Raw genomic sequence first — 12,480 nt, 5'->3', positions numbered from 1 at the left:
TAAAATGGGGTTTCAGAGTTTTTAGGGGTTTTTGAATGTTTTATGTAGTTTTGTAGTAGTTTTACGTAGTTTTTCAATTTCATTGTTCTGCATGGGACAATGACAATAAAGATATCGTATATCAAAAGTGGGGCAAGCAGAACGCATAAACCGAACGCCAATTTCCTAAAAGCCCCATGCGAAGCCCTACAGAAATAAGAATATTAATAGCAACTTATTGCAGTGGTCCCTTGGTTCTCAAACGCCTTGGGACTCAAAAAGCTTGGAACTTAAACACTGCAAACCCGGAAATTAAGTGTTCTGGTTTGCGAACTATTTTCGGAAGACGAATGTGCTCCGTTTTGAGTGTTAACGCTTCCGATTTGAGTGTTACGCTGAGGTCTGTCTGTCTTTGCTATTTATTTTGCATTTTTGTTTCTGCGGCTCTTTTTGTTTTGTTTCGGTGACTGTGTGGAACCCAGTTCAGCTACTGATTGATTGATTTTGCGACTGCAGTACATCATTTATTGCTTTCATTTTATGGATCAATGGTCTCGTTAGATAGTAAAATCCACGTTCAATGGCTGATTTAGGGGTTGTTTTTAAAAGTCTGGAACGGATCAATCCGTTTTGCATTGCTTTCTATGGGAAAGCGCACCTTGGTTTTGAAACGCTTTGGTTTTGGAACGGATTAAGTTTGAGAACCAAGGGACCACTGTATTCGTATCCTGCCCATCCAACTGGGTAGCCCCAGCCACTCTAGACGGCTTCCAACATCTATAAAAACATAATTGGAAAGCTTCCTTATATAGTGCTGCCTTCTGGTGTTCTTCTAAAGGTTATATAGCGACTCATCTTGACATCTGACGGCAGGGCGGGAGCCACCACCAAGAAGGCCCTCTGCCGGGTTCCCTGTAGCTTCGCTTCTCTCGGCGAGGGAACCGCCAGAAGGTCCTCGGTGCCGGATCGTAGCGTCCGGGCTGGACGATGGGGGTGGAGACGCTCCTTCAGTGGGGAGACAGACACATTGCACCAGGGAGAACATACAGCACACACAGAACTACCACCGAGAAGGCCCTGTCCCGGGCAGCCTCAACAATACCAACAAGGCCTGTGTGTTGGAGGGTCTAAGAGTGTTAATCCGTTTCACTGGTGGTGGTTCTGCTGCTGCTGGCTTAACTGGGTGGGTTGGGGTTGCTTGTGGGCATGCTGTGACCTCACAGCAGCTCAGCCAATAGCAGCAAGGGAGGCTCAGCAAGCGGTGGGCGGTGTTTCTAACAAGCAGGGGCACACGGGTGCTCACTGATGGTGCCAGGGTGTTCAGTTTCCCTGTGTCTGTCTGCATCCCTTCCTCCCCGCGCCTCCCCAGAAACTCCAGCGGGTGCGAGACTCCTTACGGGGTCCTTGCTGCAAGATCACATTCACCCGGTGCTATACCAGCTGCACTGGCTCCCGGTGGGGTACAGGATCAGGTTTAAGGTGCTGGTTTTAACCTTTAAAGCCCTATACAGCTTAGGACCCTCGTAACTATGGGACCGCCTCTCCTGGTATGTCCCACGGAGGAACCTACGGTCTTCAAACAAAAACATCCTGGAGGTCCCAGGCCACAGAGAGGTTAGGCTGGCCTCAACCAGAGCCAGGGCTTTTTCGGACGTGGCTCCGATCTGGTGGAACGCTCTGTCCCAAGAAACTAGGGCCCTGCGGGACTTGACATCTTTCTGCAGGGCCTGCAAGACAGAGCTGTTCCACCAGGCCTTTGGCCAGGGCACAGCCTGACTCCCTCCTTTGGCAATCTTCACAGAACTTTAGCCTAATGGTTGCCATCAATTTGATTTGAACTGATTTTATAATGAAATGATTTTAGAATGTTAGAATCATAGAGTTGGAGTAGACCACAAGGGCCATCGAGTCCAACCCCCTGCCAAGCAGGAAACACCATCAGAGCACTCCTGACATATGGTTGTCAAGCCTCTGCTTAAAGACCTCCAAAGAAGGAGACTCCACCACACTCCTTGGCAGCAAATTCCACTGTCGAACAGCTCTTACTGTCAGGAAGTTCTTCCTAATGTTTAGGTGGAATCTTCTTTCTTGTAGTTTGGATCCATTGCTCCGTGTCCGCTTCTCTGGAGCAGCAGAAAACAACCTTTCTCCCTCCTCTATGTGACATCCTTTTCTATATTTGAACATGGCTATCATATCACCCCTTAACCTCCTCTTCTCCAGGCTAAACATGCCCAGCTCCCTTAGCCGTTCCTCATAAGGCATCGTTTCCAGGCCGTTGACCATTTTGGTTGCCCTCCTCTGGACACGTTCCAATTTGTCAGTGTCCTTCTTGAACTGTGGTGCCCAGAACTGGACACAGTACTCCAGGTGAGGTCTGACCAGAGCAGAATACAGTGGCACTATTACTTCCCTTGATCTAGATGCTATACTCCTGTTGATGCAGCCCAGAATTGCATTGGCTTTTTTATGTTGTACTATCTTATTGTTGTTAGCCGCCCTGAGCCCGGCTTCGGCTGGGGAGGGCAGGATATAAATAAAATTTATTATTATTGTTATTCTCAATGCTCCAGGTGCCCTGGCGTGGAACGCGGACCAACTGTCTTCCGGCAGCCGGGACCGGATGATCCTGCAGAGAGATATCCGGACGCCCCCCCTTCAGTCCGAACGCCGCCTCCAAGGCCACAGGCAGGAAGTCTGCGGACTCAAGTGGTCGACCGACCACCAGCTCCTCGCGTCCGGCGGGAACGACAACAAGGTAATAATAATAATAATAATAATATGATGGAATTTTCGGAGCTAGCCGACCTAACCGGAAGAGTCCGCAACCAGAAGGAGGAGGAGTATCAGGAAGAGTGGAATAGATTTACAGTGGTGCCCCGCAAGACGAATGCCTCGCAAGACGAAAAACTCGCTAGGCGAAAGGGTTTTCCGTTTTTTGAGTCGTTCCGCAAGACGAATTTCCCTATGGGCTTGCTTTGCAAGACGAAACGTCTTGCGAGTTCTTGCGCGTTTGTTTCCTTTTTCTTAAAGCCGCAAAGCCGTTAATAGCCGCTAAGCCGTTAATAGCTGCTAAGCCGCTAATAGCCGTGCTTCGCAAGATGAAAAAACCGCAAGACGAAGAGACTCGCGGAACGGATTAATTTCGTCTTGCGAGGCACCACTGTAATGATTATTTAGTTAAATTTGTTAAGTTAAACTAACTGCAAATAGCTTGCAGATACCTAATGGCCTTAGGATTTTATTTATGTTAAGTGATGAATTAATATGTTTCATTCCATAAGGTGAAGATCTAAGGATATTAATGTTTTAAGTTAAATTTCATAAGAATTGGGATTTGGAAAACCTTTAAAAGGACATGCAATGAAATTCAACCAAGGGGAAGCGAGGAAGTCACTTAACAAAGTTAATAACTGTAATTTTCAATAAGGCTATGATTTATGTTTGTTTGTCTTGTTGGTTTATAAAATTGTGAAAACTAATAATTTTGGGGGAATAATAATAATAGTAGTAGTAATAATAATAATAATAATAATAATAATAATAATAATAATTTATTTATACCTCGCCCTCCGCAGCCAAGACCGGGTTCAGGGCGGCTAACAACCAATAATAAAAACAAGTTGATTAAAATGCAATTTAAAAGATTTAAGATACAACATTAAAACAGTTAGGGTGCAATCTCTTCACAGGAGGAGAAAGGAAAAAGAAAGAGGGGGAGGGAATCAAACTGACTCTGAGCCAAAGGCCAGGTGGAACAACTCTGTCTTACAGGCCCTGCGGAAAGAAATCAGATCCTGCAGGGCCCTGGTCTCAAGGGACAGAGCGTTCCACCAGGACGGAGCCAGTGTTGAGAAGGCCCTGGCTCTGGTTGAGGCTAATCTAACTTCCTTAGGGCCTGGGACCTCTAGGATGTTGCTATATATGGACCTTAAGGTCCTCCACGGGGCATACCAGGAGAGGCGGTCACGTAGGTACGAGGTACAGTTGCCGTGGAATTCTACTCAGTTTCGATCCAGAGCAGATCCCAATGTATATTTAGCAGAGCAACAATAATAATCAATCAATCAATCAATCAATCAATCTTTATTACGGTCCAGAGACCCAACAAATCATTACAAAGCAAGGCACAATTCAGGCAGCCTACCTCCGGGTTAAACAAGCATTTTGTTCAGACTTAAAGATAAGGATCATTGGTTCTTGCAACCACTGATAAAAACTTCGCCACTACTGTTCTAGTGTTTGTCCGGTCTTCCAATAGGAACGTGACATAGTGAGCCTCTGATTTTCCTGGGAAAGGTACCAGCAAGGGTAATAGATGATGATGATGGTGATGATGATGATATTTATACCCTGCCCAACTGGCTGGGTTTCCCCAGCCACTCTGGGCGGCTTCCAACAGAATATTAAAATACAATAGTATATTAAACATTAAAAGCTTCCCTAAACATGCTAGATCATAAATAATTGAGCACCACTAAATTAGATGATTTAAGATAATAAGCGAGATTGAGAAAATATAAACCTTTTTGAGAATTATAAGATTATAAATATACAGATGGGACATAAGAATGCAAATAAGATAATAAATTGCTGGCAAAAAGTTATAATGATGAAAGTGGGAGCGGGAGATGTGAGGAAGTCCAAAGAAAATGTGAAATTATGTTAAGATATATGTTATACTGTTTATTATATTCATTTTTATTGTAAACCCCAATAAATATTTAAAAAAAAAAAAAAAAAAGCTTCCCTAAACAGGGCTGCCTTCAGAAGTCTTCTAAAATTCAGATAGATGTTTATCTCCTTGACATTTGATGGGAGGGCGTTCCACAGGGTGGGTGCCACCACCGAGACAGCCCTCTGCCTGGTTCCCTGTAACCTCACTTCTCGCAGGGAGGGAACCGCCAGAAGGCCCTCAGGAGATGGACCCCGGTGTCTGGGCTGGAAGATGGGGGTGGAAAGGCTCCTTCAGGGATACAGGGCCGTTTAGGGCTTTCAAGGTCAGCACCAACGCTTTGAATTGTGCTTGGAAACGTACTGGGAGCTAATGTAGGTCTTTCAAGACCGGTGTTATATGATCTCGGCGGCCGCTCCCAGTCCCCAGTCTAGCTGCCGCATTCTGGATTAGTTGTAGTTTCTGGGTCGCCTTCAAAGGTAGCCCCACGGAGAGCGCATGGCAGTAGTCAAAGTGGGAGATAACCAGAGCTTGCACCACTCTGGCCAGACAGTCTGCGGGCAGGGAGGGTCTCAGACAAAACTCTAGTTCTGTCACCCCCTGCCCGAAAAACGGGGCTGCCGGTGACGACTCCCTCTCCCTCCCTCGCAGCTCCTTGTGTGGAACCACTCCAGCCTCAGCCCCGTCCAGCAGTACACAGAGCACCTTGCAGCCGTCAAGGCGATCGCCTGGTCCCCCCACCAGCATGGGCTGCTGGCTTCCGGTGGTGGGACAGCGGACCGCTGTATACGTTTCTGGAACACGCTGACCGGACAGCCTCTGCAGTGCATTGACACCGGGTCGCAAGTCTGCAACCTCGCCTGGTCCAAGCACGCCAACGAGCTGGTAAGGGAGTCCTCGTCTCCTGTGTGCTTCTCCCTATCCTTTGCCTGCCCATCCCCTGGAGGGCTGGCACTTTATTTTCCTAGTTACTTTAAGGTAAAGAGACCCTGCCCATTAGGTTCAGTCGTGACCAACTCTGGGGTTGCGGCGCTCATCTTGCTTTATTGGCCGAGGGAGCCGGCGTCCAGCTTCCGGGTCATGTGGCAGCAGGACTAAGCCACTTCTGGTGAACCAGAGCAGCGCACGGAAACGCCGTTCACCTTCCCGCCGGAGCGGTACCTATTGATCTACTTGCACTTTGACGTGCTTTCGAACTGCGAGATTGGCAGGAGCAGGGACTGAGCAACGGGAGCTCACCCCATCGCCGGGATTCGAACCACCGACCTTCTGATCGGCAAGCCCTAGACTCTGTAGTTTAACCCACAGCGCTACCCGCGTCCCCCTAGTAACTTAGGCGGGTTTATTTGGCAGGCTGCTTTAGGGGTGCCCCAGCCCCATCAGGCGCAGGGGTAAAACTGCCTCTGCTTCCTCACCAGGGCTCGGTACAGCTTGTTCCTCCTCTGCTTTCCAACATCACAGTGTTAGCCTGGTGATATTCCTCCCTCCCTCCCTCTCTCTCTCTTTCTCTGTCTTCTTTTCTTCTTTGGCGATCCCTTGTAGCCGAGTAAGATTGTCTTCCAAAACAGGGTTTTAGCAGTGAGTCCATAAGTGACTATGGAGGCCAATTCTGGATCCCCACATCCTTCCACAGTGGGGACATTGGTTTCCGGGCCGGAGTTGATCCTAGTGAGGGTTTGCCAAGCGTGCCTTCCTCTTAGCACGTTTCTCCCTTGCGTCCTGAGTTCGAGTGTCTTCAAAGCCCACGACACCTTTGGTCAAGGCTGTTCTCCAACTGGAGCGCTCGCAGGCCAGTGTTTCCCAGTTGTCAGTGTTTATACTACATTTTAGATTTGCCTTGAGAGAGTCTTTAGACCTCTTTTGTTGACCACCAGCATTACGCTTTCCATTCTTAAGTTTGGAATAGAGTAGTCGCTTTGGAAGACGATCATCAGGCATCCGCACAACATGACCAGTCCAACGAAGTGGATGTTTTAGAATCATCGCTTCGACACTGGTGATCTTTGCTTCTTCCAGTCCCCTGGCATTAGTTTGCCTGTCTTCCCAAGTGATGTGTAAACATTTCCAGAGACACCGTTGATGGAATCTTTTGAGGAGTTGTTGACCCGACAGCATTACGCTTTCCATTTTTAAGTCCACGTACTCATATCTCTCTCTCTCTCTCTCTTTCTCTCTCTCTCTTTTTCTCTCTAGGTGAGCACTCACGGATACTCTCAGAACCAGATCCTCGTCTGGAAATACCCGTCCTTGACTCAAGTCGCAAAGCTAACCGGGCATTCTTACAGAGTCCTCTACCTGGTGAGTAACTGTCCCCCCCCTCCAAAAATAAACCCCTCTCTGTGGAAGCCTTTTTGGCCTGTTGCTTATGCTTGCATTGTTGTTGTTGTTCGCTGTTTTCTTTTTCCTTTGTTCTGGGGTATTTTGAATGCGAAAGCAGCTCCAAAATCTGAGGCAGACTGGGTAGCTTTTTTTGGGGGGTGTCCATCCTTTGCAGCAACCTCCCTCCTTCCCAGAAACATTCCCTGCCAGGGATCTGTTCCCAAAGCAAAGGGAAGGATTGCACTCTGATTAATAAGAATACACGCAGAGGCTTGAACCAGCAAGACTCTGGGAAGGGTCCGTATAATAATCTCTGTCTCCACCCTTGGGCCCAGGTCGTTTTATTTACAAAAGAACTTTTTACAGAGTGTTCATAAGAACCAATCAGATTTCTTCTGAGCATTTCAAGAAACCCCACGTGGGGACAAAGTTAAACTACCAAAACTAATTAAGCACAGGGTAAACTGTGGGTTAAACCACAGAGCCTAGGGCTTGCCGATCAGAAGGTCGGCGGTTCAAATCCCCACGACGGGGTGAGCTCCCGTTGCTCGGTCCCTGCTCCTGCCCACCTAGCAGTTCGAAAGCACGTCAAAGTGCAAGTAGATAACTAGGTACCACTCCGGTGGTAAGGTAAACGGCGTTTCTGTGCGCTGCTCTGGTTCTCCAGAAGCGGCTTAGTCCTGCAGGCCACATGACCCGGAAGCTGTACACCAGCTCCCTCGGCCAGTAAAGCGAGATGAGCACCGTAACCCCAGAGTCGGCCACGACTGGACCTAATGGTCAGGGGTCCCTTTTACTTAAAGGAAGAACAGAACTACAAAGGAGTACATTTGGCAACCCCGGAGGTCATAAACAAGCAATATTCATGATAAGAAGGATGGCCAGGAGGCCAGCGATCATTATCACCTTACAGTGGTGCCTCGCAAGACAAAATTAATCCGTTCCGCGAGTCTCTTCGTCTTGAGGTTTTTTCGTCTTGCGAAGCACGGCTATTAGCGGCTTAGCGGCTATTAACGGCTTAGCGCCTATTAGCGGCTTAGCGGCTTTAAGAAAAAGGAAACAAACTCGCAAGAACTCGCAAGACGTTTCGTCTTGCGAAGCAAGCCCATAGGGAAATTTGTCTTGCGGAACGACTCAAAAAACGGAAAACTCTTTCGTCTAGCGCGTTTTTCGTCTTGCGAGGTACCACTGTAACGTGAAACCTGTTTCCTGGCCCTAAGATTAACATCCTAAGATTAACATATCTGAAAAGCTACATCAAAGAAATTGCCCACTGTCTTTGAGGACCCAGGATGCCTGCCTGTCCTTGTACGTGACTCCTAAGAAAGAGAAATGGAACAGGGATGCAGAGGTGTGGATTGATCAAGAATCATATCAAAATAGTTTAAACCCAGTCAACGCAATGCTTTCATTGCTGACACAGATGGCTTTCTCTATATTGGTTATAGCATCTTAAAAAGCAGAGACATCACCTTGCCGACAAAGGTCCGTATAGTTCAAGCTATGGTTTTCCCAGTAGTGGTGTATGGAAGTGAGAGCTGGACCATAAAGAAGGCTGATCGCCGAAGAATGGATGCTTTTGAATTCTGGTGCTGGAGGAGACTCTTGAGAGTCCCATGGACTGCAAGAAGATCCAACCTCTCCATTCGGAAGGAAATCAGCCCTGAGTGCTCACTGGAAGGACAGATCCTGAAGCTGAGGCTCCAAGACTTTGGCCACCTTGGGAGAAGAGAAGACTCCCTGGAAAAGACCCTGATGCTGGGAAAGATGGAGGGCGCAAGGAGAAGGGGACGACGGAGGACGAGATGGTTGGACAGTGTTCTCGAAGCGACCAACATGAGTTTGACCAAACTGCGGGAGGCAGTGGAAGACAGGAGTGCCTGGCGTGCTCTGGTCCAGGGGGTCACGAAGAGGCGGACACGACTAAACAACAACAACAATATTTGTTATAATTCCTCATAGCAATCCCACCTGATCACTACAGGATCTAGGAAGCGGCCTGATGGGATTTCAGAGCTGATGCAGCTGCCCTTGGGGGAGCTTCAACCGTTCCCAACCCTTCCAGGAAATGTTTGGGGCCAAGAGGGTGCTCTGCTGCCGAACCACAGCTCTTCCTCTAAATTCCCAGGGGTCATATTCCCAGGTGTCAAAAAGGTTGTTTATGTGTTCAACAACTGCGGCCCGTGTTTCGTTAGCCCAAAAATGGAAAACGAGCGAGGTCCCACCAAAGAAGTATGGCAACTTAAGCTGATGGAATATGCGCAGCTCGCAGGCTTAACATATAGAATAAGAGAACAAGGAGAACATAGGTTTAAAGAAGATTGGAGAATGTTTATTGATTATATGGGGAGGGAATGTGTACAGCTGAGAACGCCAGCAGCATTAAGATAAATTCAACAGTGCAAATAAGTTTTGAGGGATGTAATAATGGAATATGCAAGGATTTATAGGTAGGTAAAGGGACCCCTGACCATTAGGTCCAGTCGCGGCCGACTCTGGGGTTGCGGCGCTCATCGTGCTTTACTGGCCGAGGGAGCCGGCGTACAGCTTCCGGGTCATGTGGCCAGCATGACCAAGCCACCTCTGGCGAACCAGAGCAGTGCACAGAAACGCCGTTTACCTTCCCACCGGAGCGGTACCTTTTTATCTACTTGCACTTTGATGTGCTTTCCAACTGCTAGTTTGGCAGGAGCTGGGACCGAGCAATGGGAGCTCACCCCGTTGAGGGGATTCGAACCGCCGACCTTCTGATGAGCAAGTCCTAGGCTCTGTGGTTTAACCCTCAGCACCACCTGCGTCCCATATGCAGGGATTTAGGATATGCAAAATGAACCATGGAAAGAGAAGAAGGGAAGTCATTTATATTTTAAGGAAGTTTAAATGTGTATTCTAAATTGCAGTACAGAAAATTTAATAGATATATAGTGCTTTTTTTCTTTGAAAAATGTTGAGGGGTACTCTCATTTCCCTACTCATGTTGAAATACTGTCCCTCAATGAGGCCAAGCTTAGATTCACAAAATGATTAGGGATATGCGTCTCTGCAGAAAAGCTTTATGCAGAATCAGACCATTGTGCCCACCTGTCCCCGTATCATCTGCCCTGGCTGGCAATGGCTTTCCGGGGTTTCAGGCGGGGGGGGGGGTCGCGTTCCCCAAAATCTAAAGTTAAGGTGTTAGTCCTCATGGGCTTGAATGGGGAGAGCCTGATTTCCACGACGTGCTCTGCCACCGACCCCGTTTCTTCCCTTCTGCAGGCGATGTCACCCGACGGAGAGGCCATCGTGACGGGCGCCGGGGACGAGACGCTGAGGTTTTGGAACGTCTTCAGCAAAACCCGCTCCACCAAGGTAAGGTAGACAAGGCCATCTATTACACCTTCGTGGACTGAGAAGAGGAGAAGGCTTTGTTTATTCAGCTACTTCGTGGTTTACAGCTATACAGCTCAAGCTAAGGCATTTTAGCTAATGAATCCTCAAAGAAAGAATTTTTGGAAGTTTAGGGGGGCCTAGTTGGGGTGACTACACAGTCAGTTTTGGGTAACCTGTCCCTTCAGACGAGCATCCTCTCGTCCCAAGCCCTTGGCCACGAGTCGCAGAGGGAACGCGGCAGGCACGCTAACCATCCCTTCTCCTTCCTTTCAGGAGTCCGTGTCGGTCCTTAACCTCTTCACCAGGATACGGTAGAAAAGAAAACAGGACCACGGAACAAGAGACTGTGCTTTGGGGTGGAGAACCACTAAACTGGCCTGCGTGGGACCTCGGGCCGTCATCTCGGGGTGGGGGGAACAGGGAGGGAGTGGGGCGATGTGTCCCCCCCCCAAAAAAAAGATATTCAGATGTTTGGGGGAGGGGGACCTCAAAAGATCCTTTATTAAATATCTGAGTGTGAATGTTATCGGATATTATTTGGTTGCAGGGGAACCTCTGGACCAATTCTATTCCTTCCTTGGAGCCCGGAGAGTAAATATAACATGTATATTTTGGGGCCTGTTTTTCAAAAAGACAGGAATGAGGTTGTTTCCGTCCTGGGGGGGGGCACTTGCCAGATGCAGCCAAAATGCCTGCTCTTGTCCGTCTCCCCCCCCCCCCCCGCTTTTCCCCCCTGTCTCTTTTGCTCTGGGGCGAAACCAGCACTTGTGAGTGTGTGGGAAGAGACCAGTGCCCGTGATTTTAAAAAGCAACAAACACGGAGGAACGATTACCCCCTGCTCTTAAATTTCGCGCCCCCCCCCCCCTTGTGTGTCTGGGATGCTTTTGCCCAGAAACAATGATGCCTGCCTACCCAAATGGCTGCTCCAGGGTGGTGGATGCAGTCTAGCAACGCATCCTCGCTTAAAAACAAAAAGGATTAATCGCTTGCAAGATCACTTGTCTGGAAGAGGCATTCTGTCCTGAGAGCGGCGGGGAAAAGCCTCTTAAATCCAGACCAGGGTGGAACTGGCAGCCGCCTCCAGCTGTTGCAAAAGCGGTCAGGAACGGCGGGAGCCGGGAAACCCGGGAACTTAAGAGGGAGGCTCGGCGAATCGCCACTCCCAGCTGCGTGCAAGAGGTTGGTAGTTCGTAGAAGAGGCGTCCTCTTTCTGAGAACGGGGAAGACCTCTTCTCGGGTCAGGGATGCGGGAAACATGTTGGATTCCCGGTTCCCAGTTGTTACGGGCGCTGGGAGTGCAGCCACGCGAGGTTGAGCCTTTGGCTCTGCAAGCTTCTGGATCCCGGAAGGGCTTTTAAACCCCGGAATCCCGGCGGGAGTGCCGAGTGCGATTAGCGCAGAACCGTCGATGGGCTGACTTCTGAGCAAGCATCCCAGTGAAGAACCTCTTTTCTCTCGTCTTTTTCTCTCCCTCCATCTCTCTCGTCTGCCTCTGTTAAGAGAGCGTGCCATGTTGAGTCCGTGTGCCCCGCGGTTAGAAAGCAATGTTGAGCTTCTTGGGGACTAGTCGCTGTCGGGCTTTCGTGAAAAGCTGGGGCGCCTGCCTTCAAACAAATACCCCGTGTGCGTTTGTGTGTCTGTCCACGTCTGTCGATTCGATTTGGCAAAGAGGCGATTTACAACGAGCGAAGGCTTGTAAGTTCGCATTTGGCACACGCGGCTATTTCAGGCCGCAAGTTGGCGAAAGTTCTGAGAATTAATATTTGGGATAGCGCTTTTTCTCTACCCCCAAAACTCCCCTTCCTGCCGGCAAGAGGTCAGACGCGGCTACCTTTGTAAACAATACCTTGGGGGGAAATTCAGTGTATCTGGCATTAAAAGGACATGTGGATTTCAAAAGCGGCCTTCGCCCCCAGCGTGTGGTGTTTTTCGAAAGCTTTGCTGGGGGGTGGGGGAGTTTTCAGGCGCTTATTCTCTCTGCTTCCCCCTCCCGCCTGTCCCCTCCTCAAATTCCTGCAATCTGGTGCACCCCCTTGTAAGGCGGGGTGGGGAATGTTGCATATTCGCACCCCAGCCCGTGGATTGCGCCTACCCATAGCTGTCAACTTACAGATTTGAAAATAAGGGACCAGCGGCC

At 49.0% G+C, this 12,480-nt stretch overlaps 1 protein-coding gene across 2 annotated transcripts in view; it reads left to right on the top strand.

The window, feature by feature from the left end:
• FZR1 (fizzy and cell division cycle 20 related 1) overlaps positions 1 to 12,245 on the top strand; it is a 29,823-nt gene extending 17,578 nt beyond the window's left edge. For both annotated transcript variants that reach the window (XM_080989014.1, XM_080989015.1), the window contains exons 10-14: positions 2,553 to 2,737; positions 5,306 to 5,539; positions 6,848 to 6,952; positions 10,229 to 10,321; positions 10,616 to 12,245. In XM_080989014.1, the coding sequence (XP_080845140.1) occupies positions 2,553 to 2,737; positions 5,306 to 5,539; positions 6,848 to 6,952; positions 10,229 to 10,321; positions 10,616 to 10,657 (659 nt within the window). In that variant the 3' untranslated portion in view covers positions 10,658 to 12,245. The remainder of the gene's footprint in view (positions 1 to 2,552; positions 2,738 to 5,305; positions 5,540 to 6,847; positions 6,953 to 10,228; positions 10,322 to 10,615) is intronic.
• The last annotated feature ends 235 nt before the right edge of the window (positions 12,246 to 12,480 follow it).

This window comes from Podarcis pityusensis (genome assembly GCF_964106645.2).
Source record: "Podarcis pityusensis genome assembly, chromosome: 18".
Classification (NCBI taxonomy): Eukaryota; Metazoa; Chordata; class Lepidosauria; order Squamata; family Lacertidae; genus Podarcis; species Podarcis pityusensis.
The sequence above is the reverse complement of the archived record's forward strand: the minus strand, read 5'-3'. Positions and strand labels throughout refer to the sequence as shown.